Source organism: Nicotiana attenuata, unplaced genomic scaffold, assembly GCF_001879085.1.
Source record: "Nicotiana attenuata strain UT unplaced genomic scaffold, NIATTr2, whole genome shotgun sequence".
Classification (NCBI taxonomy): domain Eukaryota; kingdom Viridiplantae; phylum Streptophyta; class Magnoliopsida; order Solanales; family Solanaceae; genus Nicotiana; species Nicotiana attenuata.
Window position 1 is genome coordinate 62,385 of NW_017673753.1, and position 20,918 is coordinate 83,302.

At 37.5% G+C, this 20,918-nt stretch overlaps 3 protein-coding genes across 4 annotated transcripts; 2 read left to right on the forward strand and 1 right to left on the reverse strand.

Moving 5' to 3' along the window:
• Positions 1–6,582: 6,582 nt before the first annotated feature.
• On the forward strand, positions 6,583–7,584 carry LOC109217173. Its single transcript, XM_019381397.1, has 4 exons — positions 6,583–6,732; positions 6,836–6,911; positions 7,154–7,308; positions 7,378–7,584. The coding sequence occupies exons 1-4, from the start codon at positions 6,583–6,585 to the stop codon at positions 7,582–7,584; spliced, it is 588 nt and encodes a 195-aa protein (XP_019236942.1).
• Positions 7,585–10,553: 2,969 nt separating this feature from the next.
• On the forward strand, positions 10,554–16,663 carry LOC109217175 (nudix hydrolase 18, mitochondrial-like). Of its 2 annotated transcripts, none has more exons than XM_019381400.1 (5): positions 10,554–10,847; positions 13,505–13,619; positions 13,870–13,953; positions 15,503–15,631; positions 15,892–16,663. In XM_019381400.1, exons 1-5 carry the CDS (start codon positions 10,777–10,779, stop codon positions 16,108–16,110), a joined length of 618 nt encoding a protein of 205 aa, XP_019236945.1. In that variant the 5' UTR covers positions 10,554–10,776; the 3' UTR covers positions 16,111–16,663. The 2 variants fall into 2 exon arrangements, with proteins under 2 accessions (XP_019236945.1, XP_019236946.1); XM_019381401.1 differs by lacking the exon at positions 10,554–10,847 and adding an exon at positions 13,172–13,366.
• Positions 16,664–18,983: 2,320 nt separating this feature from the next.
• Positions 18,984–20,207, reverse strand: LOC109217174. Its single transcript, XM_019381398.1, has 2 exons — positions 19,913–20,207; positions 18,984–19,861 (listed from the first exon to the last, which is right to left on the reverse strand). The coding sequence occupies exons 1-2, from the start codon at positions 20,205–20,207 to the stop codon at positions 18,984–18,986; spliced, it is 1,173 nt and encodes a 390-aa protein (XP_019236943.1).
• Between the last annotated feature and the right edge of the window lie 711 nt (positions 20,208–20,918).

Sequence of the window (20,918 nt, forward strand, 5' to 3'; positions counted from 1 at the left end):
ATGCCCTAGCCGCATTTATGGAGTTGATGAACCGAGTGTTCAGGCCTTATTTGGACTTGTTCGTGATAGTCTTTATTGATGATATTCTGGTGTACTCCCGCAGCCAGGAGGAACACGAGCAGCACCTCAGAGTGGTTCTTCAGGCTCTGAAGGATAGTCAGTTGTATGTTAAGTTCTCGAAGTGCGAGTTCTGGTTGAGTTCGGTTGCATTTCTGGGTCATGTTGTATCAGCAGAGGGTATTCAGGTGGACCCGAAGAAGATTGAGGCAGTCAAGAACTGGCCTCGACCAGCATCAGCTACAGAGATTCGGAGTTTCTTGGGGTTAGCAGGTTACTACCGCCGGTTCGTGGAGGGGTTTTCATCTATTGCAGCCCCGATGATCAGATTGACCCAGAAGGGTGCCCAGTTCAGATGGTCGGATGAGTGTGAGGCAAGCTTTCAGAAGCTCAAGACAGCTCTGACTACGGCACCGATATTGGTTTTGCCCACAGGCTCAGGACCCTATACAGTGTATTGTGATGCTTCCCGTATTGGGCTTGGTGCGGTATTGATGCAGGATGGCAGAGTCATTGCTTATGCTTCGAGGTAGTTGAAGATCCACGAGAAGAATTATCCGGTTCATGATCTCGAGTTGGCGGCCATTGTTCATGCTTTGAAGATTTGGAGGCATTACCTATATGGTGTGATGTGTGAGGTGTACACTGATCACAAGAGTCTGCAATACTTGTTCAAGCAGAAGGAGTTTAACTTGAGGCAGCGAGGTGGTTGGAGCTGTTGAAGGATTATGATGTTACTATTTTGTACCACCCGGGGAGAGCCAATGTGGTGGCTGATGCATTGAGTAGGAAGTCTGCCAGCATGGGTAGTCTTGCTTATGTTTCGGTCAGCCAGAGACTGCTTGCTTTGGATATTCAGGCCTTGGCCAATCGGTTTGTGAGGTTGGACATTTCTGAGCCTAGCAGAGTGTTAGCTTGTACGGTCGCTCGTTCTTCATTATTGGAGCGTATCCGTGATCGACAGTTTGATGATCCCCATTTATGTGTCCTGAGAGACACGGTGCAGCGTGGAGGTGCCACGAAGGTGACCTTAGATGATGATGGTGTTTTGAGGTTGTAGGGGCGAGTTTGTGTGCCCAATGTCGATGGAATTCGAGAGTTGATCTTAGCGGAGGCCTATAGTTCTCGGTATTCTATTTACCCGGGCGCCGCGAAGATGTACCAGGACTTACGGCAGCATTATTGGTGGCGTAGGATGAAGAAAGATATCGTTGCATATGTGGCTCGATGTTTGAACTGTCAGCAGGTCAAGTATGAGCATCAGAGGCCTGGTGGTTTGTTTCAGAGGATTGAGCTTCCCGAGTGGAAATGGGAGAGGATTACTATGGATTTTGTTACCGGACTTCCGATGACTCGGAAGAAGTTTGATGCCATTTGGGTCATTGTTGATAGGCTGACCAAGTCAGCGCATTTTATTCTTGTTGCAGCCACTTATTCATCGGAGAGCTTAGCTGAGATCTACATCCGAGAGATTGTTCGCCTTCATGGGGTGCCGGTATCTATCATTTCCGACCGGGGTACGCAGTTCACCTCGCGCTTCTGGAGAGCAGTTCAGCAGGAGTTGGGCACCCAGGTTCAGTTGAGCACAATATTCCATCCTCAGACGGACGGCCAGTCCGAGAGGACTATTCAGATATTGGAGGATATGCTCCGAGCCTGTGTCATTGATTTTGGAGGCTCGTGGGACCAGTTTTTGTCTTAGCAGAGTTCGCCTACAACAACAGCTACCAGTCCAGCATTCAGATGGCTCCATATGAGGCATTGTATGGTAGGCGATGTCGGTCTCCAGTCGGATGGTTTGAGCTGGGAGAGGCTCGGTTATTGGGTACAGATTTAGTTCAGGAGGCCTTGGATAAGGTCAAGATCATTCAGGACAGGCTTCGTTCGGCTCAGTCGTGGCAAAAGAGTTATGCGGATCGTAAGGTTCGAGATGTAGCTTTCATGGTTGGTGAGCGGGTCTTGCTCCGAGTGTCACCTATGAAGGGCGTGATGAGATTTGGGAAGAAGGGCAAGCTTAGCCCTAGGTTCATTGGTCCGTTTGAGATTCTCGATCGTGTGGGAGAGGTGGCTTACAGACTTGCCTTGCCGCCCAGCTTGTCAGTCGTGCATCCAGTGTTTCATGTGTCCATGCTTCGGAGGTATCACGGTGATCCAGCCCACGTGTTAGATTTCAGCACTGTCCAGTTGGACGAGGATCTGTCTTACGAGGAGGAGCCGGTAGCTATTCTAGATCGGGAGGTTCGACAGTTGAGGTCGAAGAGTTTTCCTTCAGTGCGTGTCCAGTGGAGAGGTCATCCTCCTGAGGCATCGGCCTGGGAGTCCGAGTCTGATATGCGGAGCCGTTATCCTCATCTATTTCCCGACTCAGGTACTTCTTTCTTTTGTCCGTTCGAGGACGAACGATTATTTTAGAGGTGGAGAATATAACGACCCAAAGGGTCATCAGCGGATTTCTCTCTTTTTTCGTGCTTCCGAGGCCTTAAAAACCTCACCTTTTAGTTGCCTCGATTTGCGTGCGCAGTCCGGGCGCGTAGCCGGAAAGATTATATGTTAAATTCTGTAAAAAATTTCAAAATGTAGTTTTAAAATGATTAAAGTTGACTTCGGTCAACATTTTTGGTAAACGGATCCGGACTCGCGATTTGACGGGCCCGGAGGGTCCGTAGAAAAATAAGGGGCTCGGGCATGTGCCCGGAGTCGAAATCCGAGGTCTAGAGCCCGAGGAAAAGAATTTTTCTGTGAAATTATTTTTCTGGAATTATTAAGGAAAATGGAAATGAAAATTGATTAAAAGACTATGGTATTGGGCTCGTATTTTGGTTCCGACGCTCGGAACAAGTCTTAAATATGTGTTAAGCGCTTTCTATAAAGTTTGGTCGAAATCGGACGTCATTTGACGTGTTTCGAACCTAAATATCTAAAATTTGAAGTCTATGAAGTTAGAATGAAATATGATGATTTTGAGGTTTGATTCCTCGTTTATGATGTTATTTTAGCGATTTGATCGCTCGGTTAAGTTCGTAGGATGTTGTTGGGTTAGCGTGTGTGTTTGGTTAGGAGCCCTCGGTTAGGAGCCCCGAGGGCTCGGGAGTGATTTGGAGGTGGTTCGCAGTGGTTTTTGCACTTAGAAATATAGCAAATTTTCTGCAATTTTTGCACAGGCCTTTTCTTCTTCGCGATCGCGGCCTTAGGCTCGCGTTCGCACTGCCCATGGTGTTCCCCTTCTACTCGTTCGCATCTCCATAATCGGGATCGCGTAAGTCAAGTTCAGGACCCCAGAGACTTCCTCTTCGCGTTCGCAGTCAGATGTTCGCGAACGCATAGACTTGCTGCTCCCTTCATCGCGTTTGTGAGGCCTTCTACGCGTCCGCATTGAACAAACCTGGACCCCCCAGCATTTCCTTCTACGCGTTCGCGTTATCTTCCACGCGTTCGCGATGACCTGCCCAGTTTAACCTTCGCGAACGCGGTCCCCTTCCCGCGAACGCGAAGGGCATTTTTGCCCAGTGATTTTTAAAGCTCAAAAACAGACCAGTGACGGGATTATTCCCAAATTTCACACGAGCTCTTCTTCTCCACATCCCCTAGGTGACTTTTAGAGCGATTCTTCACCAAAGCTTCTTGGGTAAGTATTTTCTATCTCGTTTTCTTCATTCTCTATCATCATTTATCAAATTCCTAGACCTAAATCATGTAACTTAAGGTGTAAACTGGGGGAAAAGGGTAGAATTAGGGCTTTTCAATTTTCTTTGATTTAGACCTCGTTTTGGAGTCGAATTTGAAAACAAAGTGTATATTCGGGCTCGTGGGGGAATGGGTGACATGGAATTGGTTCGAACCTCGGGTTTTGACCAAGCGGGCCCGGGGTTCGATTTTTGGAATTTTGGGTAGAAAGCTTAGAAATTCATATTTAGGCATTTGGGTTTAGTTTGTTTAGCTATTATTAATATTGTAAAGTCATTATTTCATAGATTTGACTGAGTTGGAGCCGAATTCGAGGGGTAAAGCTATACTAGAGGCTTGAGTTGATTTTGGAGCATTTGAGGTAAGTGTTTGATCTAACTTTGGCTTGAGGGAATAGGATTAGAGTGTTGTTTGCTAATTGCTAAATGTTGAGTACGGTGTATAGGCATGGTGACGAGTATCTATACACCGGTGTCTAGCATGACCGTGGGTCCTTGTATGTACTTATCCTGATATTGTTATGACTCTTCCATGCTAATTGATGAATTCTATGCAATGTGAAGAGTATGAGGACTAATTTTGAATTGTAAATTCTTTGGAGCGTTTGCTCGAACGATAAAAAGACTATTGAGTAAGAAATGAAAGAAATAGAAAGTGATATGATTAATCCCTTGCCGGGATGGTTTGAGTATATTGATTATCTCCCTTGCTGGGATGTGAAAGTATTGTTGTTGCTCCCTTGCCGGGATTTAGCTGTTAATTGTATAATTCCCTTGCCGGGACATTTCTTATTATTTGTTTATCCACTCGCCCCGTTTGATTGTGATTACTGTTTGGGTGAGGAAGAGTGATAATGCACGAAGGGTCATTCCGTGCCATGCTTTGATTATATTTGCACGAAGGGTCATTCCATGCCATGTTTTGATTATATTTGCACGAAGGGTCATTCTGTGCCATGTTTTGATTATTTATGCACGAAGGGACATTCTGTGCTCTGATTTGATTATAATTGCACGAAGGATCGTTCCGTGCCATGATAGGAGAGTTATGTGAGGGAAAGCACGAAGGGTGATGCCGTGCACTTTATTTGATTGCTTTTGGTGAGAATGAGAGTAAAAGCACGAAGGTTGATGCCGTGCAACTGTTGATTTTCCTGCTCTCATTAATTATTGTTATTGCCCTGTTTCTTACTTAAATTGTTGAGTTTATATCCGGACTGTACTCCCCCATAGTATGCTTCCCTCCCTCTTAACTGTTTAATTTCTGTATTCTTCCCTTTTATTGCATATATATATATATATATTGAACTGCACAGGTTGGTTTGGTAGTCCTGTCTAGCCTCGTCACTACTTCGCCGGGGTTAGGCCAGGCACTTACCATCACATGGGGTCGGTTGTGCTGATGCTACACTTCTGTGCTCTTTTGCACAGATTACGGTACCGGAGCAGCTTTTGGACCACAGCAGTAGTATATTGATCGGGAGCTGACTTCAGTCCAGGGACTTACGAGGTAGCCTAGCTGGCGTTCGCAGGCCGGAGTCCCTTTTCTCTGTTTTCAGTTTGTTTCATTGTACCGAGACAGACACTTATGTATTTCCATTCAGACTTCTTTGTAGCACTCTTTAGTAGTTCGTGAGATAGCGACACCAGTCTTGGGTAGAGAAATGTTAAACTTCCGCATTTTGGGTTTTTCAGTTATCTGTGTTTTAAAAACTTCCGTTTTAATTTAAATGACTCGTTATATTTATGTTGTCCTTGTTGAGGTGAAATCAGGGAATGTTTAAAAGGCTTGGCTTGCCTAGCTCCGATAGTAGGCGCCATCACGACCCCCGATGGTGGGAAATCCGGGTCGTGACAATTTATTGGATTCTATTTCCACTAATTTTGAAAAAAACTATTAGTTGATCAAGAGCCATTCAATAAATAAATAAAACCAAGCCATTCAAGTACACTAGAAAGAGGGATGCAACTTTCTTAAGCATCAATTCGGCTAACAAAAATGTTCTCAGAATCTGTAGGTATCCTTTTTTTATAGAAAGAATCATTAAAATTTCTTTGGTATATTATACATTAATTTTAAGTTAAAATATTAATTCTATATTTAGTACACGCTTTGTATCTGATCTTATTTGCGAATAATATACATTAATACAGGTATCATATACATTACTATAAGTATTTTTAAATAAACTTTGTGTATAATTTAGTTATGGTAGGAATTCTCTTTTAAGAAAGACTTAATTAAATAAATATTTTGTATCTTACATCTATATTATATTAAAGAAAATAGACTAAAAAAGTTCATAAAATAATCAAAGCCAAATATTTTAAGATTTAAACAATAAATGTTTCTTTTGAGAACCTGTTGGACGTACATACACAAAAATGAATGCAGTTTCACGAAGCAAACAAATATTCTGTAAGTATTTTTAATTAAATTTGTGTCTAATTCAATTATAGTAGGTATTATTTTTTGAGAAAGAATCAATTAAAATTTCGTTTTGTACCTTACACATTAATGTTAAGTTGAAATAATAATTCTACATTTAATACAAGTTTTGTATCTGACCTTATTTGCGAACAATATACATTAATATAGGTATCATTTAGTTATGGTAGGTATTCTTTCTTAAGAAAGAATTAATTAAATATAAATTTTGTATCTTACATCCATATTTTATATCTTACAAGAAAGATCATACGTTGAAACTTCTGCAAAGATCCTTATAAATTGATTTAGTACTATAGTCTTTTCTACAAATCTTTATTTAAGCAACTTTTACTTATGTTTGGCTTCTCTACATTGCTTAGGGTTTAGCTTCCACACAAACTTCTGCAAAGTATGGCTCCAAACTATAACTATATCAGCGAAATAGCAATGTCCAAAATGAGTTGGAATTTGAAAGTTCGTGTTGTTAGATTATGGCACATTCCAAACCGCAAGAAATCAGAAAATTCTAATTCAATCGAATTAATTATTCAAGATGAAAAGGTGCATACTCTTTTACATGTTGTTATTTTTTTGAGTTGTGATGTATTTTCTTCAACTTATGCGCCTTACTAACTTAAATTTCTTTTCACATTTTTTGTTTTAGGGCGATCAAATTCATGCAACTATTGGAAGAGCTGTTATGCGTATTTTCAATATAAAAAAATACATGAAATGGGATTGTATGTTATGAAAAACTTTGTGGTTGGACCAAACAATCTGAAAATTAAGACCAACAAACATAAATTGAAACTAAGAAAGTACCCAATGACATAGATTGGTGATGGAAGAATTGGAAGTTCTGTTGATGGCATTGAAAAGGTTCGAATCCCCGATGATCTTCTCATACATAATTGTGATGATCCAATATCTGCAATAGTAGAAAGTACTTATCCTGATTTCTTTAAACATTCCATTGACATAGATTACCTCCAGCAAAGAGCAATTCTTGCTCTGACTCTTGACATGGTGGAATCTATCAATGATTATATGGTTTCACTCAATCATAATTCTGAGAAGACATATTTGAGTTCTGATACGATTTGTATGTCTGATCATGCTTTTACAGCTTTGGACCACGTACATACACCAGAATTCCTAAATAGTATTAAATGTTCTTGAGTTCCAAATCACTCTGTTACTCTAAAGGTTGGTGTTCCTGTGATGTTAGTGAGAAATATAGACCAGTCATCGGGATTATGCAATGGTACAAGGTTGATCATCACAAGACTTGGAAATCGAGTTATTGAAGCCAAGGTTTTATCAGGTAATATGGTTGGAGAAAAAATATTTATTCCAAGAATGACGTTGACTCCGTCTGATGCGAGAATACCTTTTAAGTTCCAGCGACGATAATTTCCAATTGTGGTATCTTTTGCCATGACAATTAATAAAAGTCAAGGCTCGTCATTGTCTCATGTTTGGTTATTTTTTAAGAAATCAGTATTTACACATGGACAGTTGTATGTTGCTCTTTCACGGGTGACAAGTAGAAAAGGGTTAAAGATTTTAGTTTATGACGATGAAGAAAAAATAACAAATGAAGCTAGAAATGTAGTGTACAAAGAAGTTTTCCATAATTTAATTTAATGAGTCTAGAAAAATTATGGATGCAAACACATGCACATGGGCATTTGGGATGAATATATTTGATCTACAAAAGTGGAGGAAGCGAAACATAACTGCGCTCTATCACAATTACTTGGAGCTGGTAATAGATCTATATCCTACTGTTTAAAAATTGTTGTTTTATTATATACTCTTTTCCTTTTATCATCATTGCTATAAACATTTAGTTTATGTCATTGTGCTGATGTAGGGAAGTAAGAGACAAGACAATTACTGAAAGCTGGTAGTTTGCCAATTGGTTGGATGACTTTTTACAAACATACACATGCTCTAGATAGGCGATGGCATGTCCTCGGGTTGGGGTATGACTCTAGCGTCGACCGAGCTGAAATTGAGTAGGATGCAGTGATTCATTATGATGGAGTTATGAAACCATAGTTAGATATTGGGATCCAAAAGTACAAGCCATACATGGACAAAACATGTTAGATCTGCATAATACAACTGTATATTACTTAGAAATTTAAATATTTGCAGCTCAAATTTACCATATAAGGAATAATATTATATGACAAAAAATATTCATATTAATACGTTATAAATGATTTATCATTTAATTATTGTGTATTGTTATTGTCTTCTGATTCTTTGGTTTTATGTATAATTTTTTTAGTTAATATTTTTAATTTGGAATTACTATGTTATGTGGCAGTTCACCAGAAGTTTATTACTGCAAAGAGGTATATCACTGCAAAGAGGTATTCTATTTTTGATATTGGGAACAGATTGAGTTCCCAGTTGGTATTCTATTGTTTATATCCATATGAAATATATTATTATTGTTTAAGTTCTCACTTCAGCATAATCAACTCTTCTACCGGCTTCATCTATGATTTGAATAACCGAATTTATCAGCTCTCCGTAGTTTGGCTTTAGACAATGTTCGGCTAATAGAGAAAGCCTGTGGAATGGTAGAAAGAGTAAAAATATTCAATTGCCACAAATGCCAGACAATAATAAGAGAGAGCCTTAGCAGAAAATTAGTTTTTGCATATGCATTGCCCCATACATTTTGATATAGGGAGGACCTAATGTTTGCCATAATTCATGTTCCTTCATCATTGCCTCAATACAGAGAACAACTTTTGGAAAATGCACTGCAATATGTCATGAGCATTTGCTACAAAAATGTTCTCTTAAGCACATGCTTCATATCAAGCAAATTGGAGAGCATCATTATTTTTCGTGGAACATTCATATCAAACAAATTGTATAGTATCATTATTTTTTATGGAACATTTATTAAGAGATGGGATGAATGTTTTACTCGAGTCTTAAAATGATTTTAATGTTTGGTTGTAAAGGTGGTATTAACACTAACATATTAAACTTTACAGTGTCGATCGTTCTTTTTACTTATCCGCGCATCGCGCGGGTACTAATACTAGTTCCAATTAGTAATAGTTAAAGAGTAGTCGCATCCCGTGTTCACATAGGGTTCAGCCGCATCCAAAAAGTGTGATGTACTGGAACCCGTGACATATAGATCACATTTACCAACAACAACAATAACAAATCCAGTTTGATCTCATATATGGGGTGTGAGGATGGTAGTGTGTACGCAGTCCTTACCTCTACCTCATAGAGATAGAGAGGTTGTTTCTGATAGACCCTCGACTCAAGGAACAGTGAAGATAAAGCAACCAAGTAGCAAAGAATATTAGCAACAATGTAACATGGTAACGGGCGTGAATGCCACATCATGCATAATAAAGAACTATAAATACAAAATTACAAAAATAATCCTAGTACTATTGGTCGGTTTAGGAGGAACACACTACTATCTGTCAACCTACAACCCTAATACTCGACAATTAGGGGTGTTCATGGTTCGGTTTGGATCGGTTTTTCCCTAAAAAGAAACCAAACCAAGTAAGTCGGTTTTTCAAATATTAGAACCAAATCAAACTAATTAAGCCGGTTTTTTCTCGATTCGGTTTATGTCGGGTTTTGTCGGTTTTTTGGTTTTTTGTCGTTTTTTCTTAAATATAAGACATACACTACCAAACATATATTTCGGCGACCACATTTTCAATGTAACACTATCAAATCAATTGCCCTTTGAGAAATCTATTATTTACCAAGATATATTAATGATAATTGAATCAAATAGTAATGAATAATTTAAGGACTCAATTAAAAATATATTATTTTTAACACGAAATTGATTCTTATACTTACAAAAGAAAACTAACAATCAAACTAGAATGTAAAGGTAAAGAACTATACTAAAAGTGCAAACTATTAACATTAACCATTAAATTTTTAAAACTTTGTGTGTGTGTGTGTGTGTATATATATATATGTGTGTGTGTGTGTGTGTGTGTAATAATAAATTTGAAATAACTACTCCTATAGTCCGTTTGGTTTGGTTTCTTTTCGATTTTTTTCTAATTAAAACAAAAATCAAACCAAATTTGATCGATTTTTAAAATTCAAAACCAAAACCAAACCAAACCAAAAAGTACCGATTCTTTTGGTCGATTTGGTTTGGTTCGAATTTTTTGGAATTTTATGAACACCCCTACTCGACATCCACATCTTCCTATAGGTCACATTTACCGTTGCTGCAATTAATAATAGTTACGTATAGAAAATGGAGGAAGCGTACACACGTGCCGCGTCAGGTACACGTATGCCTCCAAACGCACCGATTAAAATAGGAAGTTGAAGGCGCCCTTTCGTATCATTAAATAACGGTTTTTGCACTTTTGCACTACAGATTACTACAGAAAACGAAACATATAGACAATTTTTCACTCCAAAATTGGAAAATCATACCATTTCTTCTCTCCCTTTTTTCCTCATTTCTTTTCTGGGGTTTCTCTTGTTTTTCAGGTTTTACAATCTATATAACTCTTAGTAGTATTTCAAATAAAGACTTCTTTTTATAATACGTATTTTTTCCCATTGAAAAATATGGTGGTTATGGTTTCACGTACTGGCCGGCATTTGCAGCGTTATAACAAAGGTCGTCGTCAAATTGTTGGGTATGTTAATTCAAAAATTATTTATATCCAATTTATGTGATGCTCTTTCCTATTTGTATGCATAGAATCAATTTAACTTTAAGCTTTCTAGCCGAACTAATGTCTATGATTTAATTTATTTTAGACTATAAATTCTTCTTTTTTGCTTCAAAATTTGTGGTTTAGTCCAAATTTGGGCCTCTGGAGCAACTGAGATTAGAACTGTGTTTCTATAGGTAAATTTTGGAATTAGACTCTTAAAATTAAAGCTCGAGTTTTGGAACTAGCCTGTATAATGAGAAGTTCTTGAATGAGGAGTTGAGGCTGTACATTTGTCTCCCCCCGGAGCCCTTTAGGCCGGGGGCCTTCTGGTACTCAGGGGTGGATGTAGTTAAGGACTTACCATCCGAACCCGGTAACTTTGGCTCCAGGGGCGGATTTATAGTACAATATATGGGGCACGTGAACCCATGATCTCTCCGTCAAACTAGGTATTTTGTGTACATATTTTTGAAAATTGATAGTATAATATTATCTGTTGGCATCCAAGCTTTAAAGGGGCTAAATGATGCACTTGATTGATTGTTAAGTTTGGAGCTGGGATTAATTTCTGTTTATTTTCTCTTTTCTTTAGCGGTGCAATCATATTATAAAGATCCTAGATCAGCCTTTTTTTTGGCTCAGACCACGTATATTGTAAAACATTCACTACATAAGTATAAGAGGTAGAGTTGGATCCCAGAAAAGCAGACGAGTTGGGGGTAGAATTCCGAACTCGAATCCATAATATTCAAATCCTGGATTCACCTCTGCTGGCAGTAGGTTCGTATTTATTAATACTCCCTTCGGTCCAAAATAAGTAATTTTTTGGCCTTTTCCTTGTGGTCAAAAATAAGTGATTTTTTAGATTTCAAGAATGAATTAATTATTTTTTTTCTACATTGTCCTTGAAGTAAATGGTGTTAGAATATGTGTTAGGAGTGTTTATGTAAGATAGTAAAGGTTAATATGGTCAATTCCGTTGCTAATTAATGCTAAAAGGTGAATTTCTTAATTTGTGTGAAAACATCCAAAAAATCACTTATTTTGAACGGAGGGAGTATATTTTTTTCGACGTCTTTTAAAGACGTAGAGGCAGGATCTCCACGAAAGGAGTTAAAAAAAAATTGTAGCTAGTGAGAATTCAAAAAAAAAAAAGAAGACGGTCTTTATTAGTGTAGACCATGGGTTTCTTTTTACCTAAAATTTTAGTTTGAGGGGTGGGAGGAAAGAGGGTGTAATGATTAATGAAGAGTTGACTTCTGGAATGAACAAAATGATAGAATCAATGGTCCATTTCACTTTGCAATTACTAGAACAATTTCAATTTTCAGCCTTTGGTTCTGTAAGTGGGAGTGTGGTAGTGGTGATCATCAAGATTCTAGAGGGTGCTTGACTAAGTTGTTCAGATTCGGGTGCATATCCGGTACCGACATGGTACCGGCATGGATCTGAGTGTTGGATTCAGTAAAATCTATATTTTAAAATTTGGGGGTGTGGATCTAGGTATGGATACGAGTGCGAAAATTCGACTAAGAAAATTCAAAATTATAAAAAATAGAGCTATACAACAACAACAACAACAACAATAATAACATACCCAGTATGAAAAATAGCGCTATAAAGATATTATAATTTTTGAGAGATATTCTATGAAAGACCCTTCATCTATATCGCTGTAACTATCTACCAGAAGTCCGAATTCATAACACGACCCCTTGAATTCTTCGTTTTTCTGAAACACAAACAACAAATATGAGATAAAAGTATTACAATATCGAAGGTATGTCATTTTTCATGTCTTAAATCTGTTTTATTTTTAATTTTGAGAAATTAAAATCTCATTTCCCGCCAAAATTTGTCAATGGATTCGGGTCAAAGTATCCGAAGTTAGTTGACCGTATTCGGGACGTATCTCACACCGGCATCCGTCCCGTGTCGAGACGGGTGCAGAACCAAAAACGAAGAGTCTGCGCAACTTACGTGCTTGATGTTCTTTAATTTGTGTGCAAAATGGATTGATTCACAAATTAGAGTTTTTGAAATAATTACTTGTTTAATTTGCTGCTTCTCAATTTACTGGCGTCTGAAAAATAAGTTTTGTATTTTTCGAAAATGAACTTAAGGTGAACTGTTTCAGTTTTGACATTTTCCAAAAGATTGATAAAAATAAACAACTGGTTAACATTCTTTTTCCACTTCTTTATCTTATCAATAGGAGCTCATTTTGACATTTTCTTCTTCAATTTGTGTATTATTGTGTGTTTAGGTGTTTATTTTTCCTTTGGATGTTTCTATTAGCTTGAAAAAGTCAATATCATGTGCTCTTGGCATTTTGTTCACCTCATCACACGCTTTGTTTTCTCTGGGAAAAGGACCATTTTTTCCTTAGTTACTGTATTTAATTGAAGGGAGCATTGACGTAACTGATATAGTTGCTGAAATGTGACCTCCAAGTCACGGGTTCAAGCCGTGGAAATAGCCTCCGGCAGAAATGCAGAGTAAGGCTACGTACAATAGACCCTTGTGGTCCGGCCCTTCCACGGACCCCGCGCATAGCGGGAGCATAGTGCACCGCATGCTAAAACTACATGCTTTATGCTTATGTTGTCCTGAGATGAGTTTGATGTCTTCTGCAGGTGTATACCGTACAGATATAAAGATATTATTGACCTATCTATGGCGGCCGAAGATGCATTTGAAGTTCTTCTCATAAGTCCTCAGAGAAAAGGAAAAGGATTGTTGTTTCCAAAGGTAGCAACAGATCTATGGCTCCCAAAGTTAATGATAGTTTGTTGTCTAAGCTCTATTAGATTGATTTGTTTGTTTTGTTTACAAATCTTGTTCTTTCTTGAGCCGAGGGTCTATCGGAAACAGTCTTCTCTACCCTATCGGGGTAGGGGTAAGGCCTGCGTATACACTGCCCTCCCCAGACCCCACTTGTAAGATTTTATTGGATCGTTGTTGTTGTTGCTGCTTACAAATCATGCTCTTGTTATGCCAGGGAGGTTGGGAAAAGGATGAAACAATTGAAGATGCAGCAAGACGCGAGACAATAGAGGAAGCTGGTGTTTGTGGCGATGTTGAGGTTAGTTTTTAACAGCGATTGCTTTTAAGTGCCTATAAGCAAAATGGTACAGTCAAACCTAGCTATAACAACCTCGTTTGTTCCAATATTTTTTGGTTGTTATAGTGAAATGCTGTTATTAGGGGTGTTCATGGTTCGGTTTGGATCGGTTTTTCTCTAAAAAGAAACCAAACCAAGTCAGTCGGTTTTTTAAATATTAGAACCAAACCAAACCAATTAAGTCGATTTTTCCCGATTCGGTTTATGTCGGATTTTATCAATTTTTCGGTTTTTCCGGTTATTTGTCGGTTTTTTCTTAAATATAAGACATACACTATAAAACACATATATTCCGGCGACCACATTTTCAACGTAACACTATCAAATCAATTGCCCTTTGAGAAATCTATTATACTAAAATATATTGATGATAATTGAATCAAATAGTGATGAATAATTTAAGGACTCAATTAAAAATATATATTTTTTAACATGAAATGGATTCTTACACTTAACAAAAGAAAACTACCAATCAAACTAGAATATAAAGGTAAAAAAATGTACTAAAAGTGCANTTGATGAAATGGGAGCAGGTGGTACGCCTACCACGAGATATGAGAAATGGGATCGGGTTGCACGCCTGCAACGAGATGTGTACTTACAGTGAAATCCGTCTTTATTCTCATTATCCGTGTTAGAGTTAAATTGTTGATTTTAAACCAAATTTGATCGGTTTTTAAAATTCAAAACCAAAACCAAACCAAACCAAAAAGTATCGGTTTTTTTGGTCGGTTTGGTTTGGTTTTCGGTTTGGTTCGGTTTTTCGGGTTTTTATGAACACCCCTAGCTGTTATATAGGATATATATTATAATATTACATAAAAATCGATTCCGAGGAAAATTTGGCTTTTATAGTGAATCTCTGTTATATAGAGATGCTGTGAGAGGTCTGACTGTATTTGGTTATATGGTTGTGACAAGATATGAAAGAGTATTGGCTTTGGTTAAAAAGTTGACTGCCATGGACCTTTCAAATGGCTGATATATAACAATAACAAACACAGTATAATCTCACAAGTGGGGTTTAGAGATATGTCAATAAGAATAAGATTACGAAGCCGAAAGCCATTTGAAAGTTCTTTCATTTACAACTTTTCACTACTAATCCTGAATTTTGAGTTAGGTAGTTTCTTTTAAATACTATTTTCTTATTTGCCAAATCATTGGTAACAAGTCAACTAAGTACGCCTAGTGTGAAAAAAAATCTTAAAAACATATTTAGTTTTAACAAAGAACTAGTGAGGGTTCGAATCCCTTTCTTTCCTTTTGGGCTAACTGAATAGATTTTTTTCTTTAGTAAAATTACCTAACCTGCTATCCAGAAGAAAAGAGAATGGCTCGGCTATCCCACCTAGCCAAGCCAGAAAAATAGATTAAATTATTTCTTTCCTTACAAGGGTTGGCTGCTTTTTTTCTTGTTGAACTTGGTCTTGATAAAGCGTTAATTTCTACATTAGGTCGTTACATGTAGTCCTAACAAGTCTCCTTTGGATTGGAAACCTTATTGCAGGGCAAACTAGGAATATGGTACTTTGAGAACAAAAACGGCGATACTGCCTATGAAGGGCACATGTTTCCTTTATTTGTAACAGAGGAGCTAGATTGTTGGCCTGAGAAAGACATCCGCGAAAGATTTTGGGTATGCACCTGCCCATACTCTATAAATTTCCATATAAACAGTATCAGATAATGGTCTTTGCGTAACTGGTAAAGTTGTTGTCATGTGACCAAGGAGGTTATGGGTTCGAGCCGTGAAAACAGTCTCTTGCAGAAATACAGCGTACAATAGACCGTTGTGGTCCGGCCCTTCCCCGGACCCAGCGTATAGCGGGAGCTTATATTAATGCACTGGACTGCCCTTTTAACATAATCGTCTATTTCCAAACATCAATTTTGCAGATGAGCGTGCGAGAAGCAAGAAAACTCTGCCAAAATGGGTGGATGAAAGAAGCATTGGAGTTGTTAGTTAGTCGACTCGCATCACAAAGAAGAGGGACTAAAGTCGACCTATTTTCAAGAATCAACCGTAGCTCCAGTGGCCATGGAACTGTTTTGCATTTGGGTTGCAGGGCTCAAGTACTTACTCCACCACCACCAAGTCCTGCGGAAGAGGCCTAGTTTCCATCAGCCTAACGGAGGAGTTTAAAATGTTTAGGACGAAGGTAAAAAGTAGCTTGTAAATAGGTAATCAATGATGAACCCCTAACCGTTTGATCTAGTGGTAAGTGCATAGCATGTGATGTGTGTATTAGGCGCACGTCATGTTTTTCCAACATTGCCGCAGATAAAAAGCCTGGTATTTAAGTGGATAAGACTAGAAAGGTGACCTCAGTATCCACCGAGTTTCAAACCATGCACCACAGACTATCGGGGATTTTTTCGGTTATCAAAAACTAGGAAATCAATGGTGATGGAGTAAGTTAGAGCAATCTGTTTTAACCATGGAAGTATTTAGTTTTTGTTTTGTTTTGTTTTCTCCAAATTGGAGTTATGTAAATGCATGATAGACTTACCATCTCACTGTCTTTTTTAGGATCTTTACCTTTGTATAAAGGTACTCTGTAATTAGTGTCTGAAGATGGTGAAGTTACCTTTACGTTTTCACGTCTTTAAAAGATCCGAATCTTGTTTAATTTTTCCAGAACTACATAGAAATATGGTTTTGGTTTAATTTTTAGAGAAGTTTATTGTCCTTAATCCTCATCTGCGCCCATCCCTCATACACTTCCCTCGGTATATTTTATCAAAAACCTTCCACTTTCTTACTGTTGGTTCTTGATAAAAGAAATTAAGGAAAATAACCGGGGAAGATGATCGGAAAATAAAAAGAGTATACTGGAATAGATGTAAAAGGAACTGAAGCTGAAAATTCTATATAATTTACTGCATTTTGGACTACAATTTATAAGATCTGCTGAAAATAACAAACTCCTAGAGACTAGTTCACTCCTAAAGACTAGTTCAATAACTCTTAAGCTGAAACAGTAAAATAATTTTACTGAGAGCAGCTTCTAAAGCATATTTCTAACACTCCTCCTTGCTTTTGAAGTTGCAAATTCTGAATTTGTCCCTTGTAAACCTTTAACTGGAAGCGACTTTGTACGTAAATCTGCCAATTGATCTTTGGACTTGCAGTGAATCGAGTTCACTTCTGTATTTTGCTGCATCTCATGATTGTTAATGAAATAAGTTGGCTCGTTTTTCAGCTTCATTTGCATCTTGCCCGGAGACTTGTCAACTTTCTTCCAGAATTGCATTTTCTGAAATATTGACAACTTCTTCCTTACCTTATTTTCACATATGTCCTCAGTTGGAGAATTACCTGCACTTAGTAGATTCTTTTGGCTCCATTCTTCATCTTCGGTTGGATCAAATGAGAAATTTTTACCTCTCATTTTAACCCTTAAAATCTCAAGTCCAGTTGCATCATAAATGAAACAATATTTATCTTCAAAGGATACTTTAAATCCTTTTACCATTATTTGTCCAACACTTAATAAATTTTGATCAATATCAGGAACATAAAGAACATCTGAAATTTTCTTAGTACCTGAATTTGTTGGGATTGCAACAGTTCCTTTCTTTAGTCAAGAATATAATCAGCATTTCCAATTTTGACTTTCTTATTTCCTATAGACGTGAACTCTTTAAAAAGATTTCTGTCATATGTCATGTGGTTTGTACAACCACTGTCAATCAACCAAAAATCAGATTTTTTGGTTGAAAGAATAGTTGCCACAAACAAGTGATCTTCTTCTTCTTCATTGGCGACTTGGGCATCTGCTTCATGCTTTTGATATTTGCCTTTGCAAATTACAGCTTCATGACCAGGTTGGTTGCAAATTTTGCACTTTGCATCTGGCCTCTTCCAACATTTGAATGGTGGATGACCTTTTTTGCCACAGTGCTAACAAGGCGGGTAATTTTTTTTAACATTATTACCCTTGCTTTGAGTTTTGTGGTTGGCTGCCAGGGCTCCTTCAACCATACCATCTTGCCTCATAAGCCTCCTTTGCTCTTGTGCCTGCAATGTATTTAACAATTCTGCCAAGGTAATCTTGGATAGATCCTTTGTATTTTCCAAGGTAGTTATGGATACTTCATATTTTTCAGGCACCGTAACAAGAATTTTTTCAACAATTCTTGAATCTTTAAATTTAGTACCAAGCAATCTTACCTTGTTAACAATGCCAAGCAACCGATCTGAGTATTCTTTGACAGTCTCAGATTCCTTCATTTTCTGCAACTCGAATTCCCTTATTAAATTCAACACCTTCATGCCTCGTATTCTTTCATCTCCTGTATATTCTCCCTTCAGATAATCCCAGATTTCTTTTGCTGATTTGAGAGCCATAACTCTCGTGAAAATTGTTGCAGACACACCAGCAAACAAAGTTGCTTTCGCCTTTGATTTCCTGGTTTTCTTTTCCTTGTGACTCTTGATCTGGGCCACCGTGGGATTGTTAGGCAGCGGAAGAACATCATAATCCTCTTCCACGGCCTCCCAAAGATTTAAAGCCTCCAAGTAAGTATCCATTCTCACTGCCCACAGTTGGTAATTTTCACCATCAAAGACTGGAGGAGCCAATTGAGAAAAACTCATTTCAGTCTCCATCTCACTCAAGAAAAGATTTTACTTAGGTCCCTTAAGAAGATGGCTCTGATACCAATTGTTGGTTCCTGATAAAAGAAATTAAGGGAAATAACCGGGGAAGATGACAGAAAAATAAAAACAGTATACTGGAATAGATGTAAAAGGAACTGAAGCTGAAAATTCTATATAATTTTACTGCATTTTGGACTACAATTTATAAGAGAAATACTAACTTAAAAGACCTAAAAATCAGCACAAAATCTGCTGAAAATAACAAACTCCTAGAGACTAGTTCACTCCTAAAGACTAGTTCAAAATTATTTCAAATTCAAACTAAGTTACTGTAGTAAATAACTCTTAAGCTGAAACAGTAAAATAATTTTACTGAGAGCAACTTCTAAAGCATATTTGTAACACTCCTCCTTGCTTTTGAAGTTTCAAATTCTGAATTTGTCCCTTGTAAACCTTTAACTGGAAGCGACTTTGTATGTAAATCTGCCAATTGATCTTTGGACTTGCAGTGAATCGAGTTCACTTCTGTATTTTGCTGCATCTCATTGTTAATGAAATAAGTTGGCTCGTTTTTCAGCTTCATTTGCATCTTGCCTTGAGACTTGTCAACTTTCTTCCAGAATTGCATTTTCTGAAATATTGACAACTTCTTCCTTACCTTATTTTCACATATGTCCTCAGTTGCAGAATTACCTGCACTTAGTAGATTCTTTTGGCTCCATTCTTCATCTTCGGTTGGATCAAATGAGAAATTTTTACCTCTCATTTTAACCCTTAAAATCTCAAGTCCAGTTGCATCATAAATGAAACAATATTTATCTTCAAACGATACTTTAAATCCTTTTTTCATTATTTGTCCAACACTTAATAAATTTTGATCAATATCAGGAACATAAAAAACATCTGAAATTTTCTTAGTACCTGAATTTATTGGGATTGCAACAGTTCCTTTTCCTTTAGCAAGAATATAATCACCATTTCCAATTTTGACTTTCTTATTTCCTATAGACGTGAACTCTTTGAAAAAATTTCTGTCATATGTCATGTGGTTTGTACAACCACTGTCAATCAACCAAAAATCAGATTTTTTGGTTGAAAGAATAGTTGCCACAAACAAGTGATCTTCTTCTTCTTCATTGGCGACTTGGGCATCTGCTTCATGCTTTTGATATTTGCCTTTGCAAATTACAGCTTCATGACCAGGTTGGTTGTAAATTTTGCACTTTGCATCTGGCCTCTTCCAACATTTGAATGGTGGATGACCTTTTTTGCCACAGTGCTAACAAGGCGGGTAATTTTTTTTAACATTATTACCCTTGCTTTGAGTTTTGTGGTTGGCTGTCAGGGCTCCTTCAACCATACCATCTTGCCTCATAAGCCTCCTTTGCTCTTGTGCCTGCAATGTATTTAACAATTCTGCCAAGGTAATCTTGGATAGATCCTTTGTATTTTCCAAGGTAGTTATGGATACTTCATATTTTTCAGGCACCGTAACAAGAATTTTTTCAACAATTCTTGAATCTTTAAATTTAGTACCAAGCAATCTTACCTTGTTAACAATGCCAAGCAACCGATCTGAGTATTCTTTGACAGTCTCAGATTCCTTCATTTTCTGCAACTCGAATTCCCTTATTAAATTCAACACCTTCATGCCTCGTATTCTTTCATCTCATATATATTCTCCCTTCAGATAATCCCAGATTTCTTTTGCTGATTTGAGAGCCATAACTCTCGTGAAAATTGTTGCAAACACACCAGCAAACAAAGTTGCTTTCGCCTTTGATTTTCTGGTTTTCTTTTCCTTGTGACTCTTTATCTGGGCCACCGTGGGATTGTTAGGCAGCGGAAGAACATCATAATCCTCTTCCACGGCCTCCCAAAGATTTAAAGCCTCCAAGTAAGTATCCATTCTCACTGCCCACAGTTGGTAATTTTCACCATCAAAGACTGGAGGAGCCAATTGAGAAAAACTCATTTCAGTCTCCATCTCACTCAAGAAAAGATTTTACTTAGGTCCCTTAAGAAGATGGCTCTGATACCAATTGTTGGTTCTTGATAAAAGAAATTAAGGGAAATAACCGGGGAAGATAACAGGAAAATAAAAAGAGTATACTGGAATAGATGTAAAAGGAACTGAACCTGAAAATTCTATATAATTTTACTGCATTTTGGACTACAATATATAATAGAAATACTAACTTAAAAGACCTAAAAATCAGCACAAAATCTGCTAAAAATAACAAACTCTTAGAGACTAGTTCACTCTTAAATACTAGTTCAAAATTATTTCAAATTCAAACCAAATTACTGTAGTAAATAA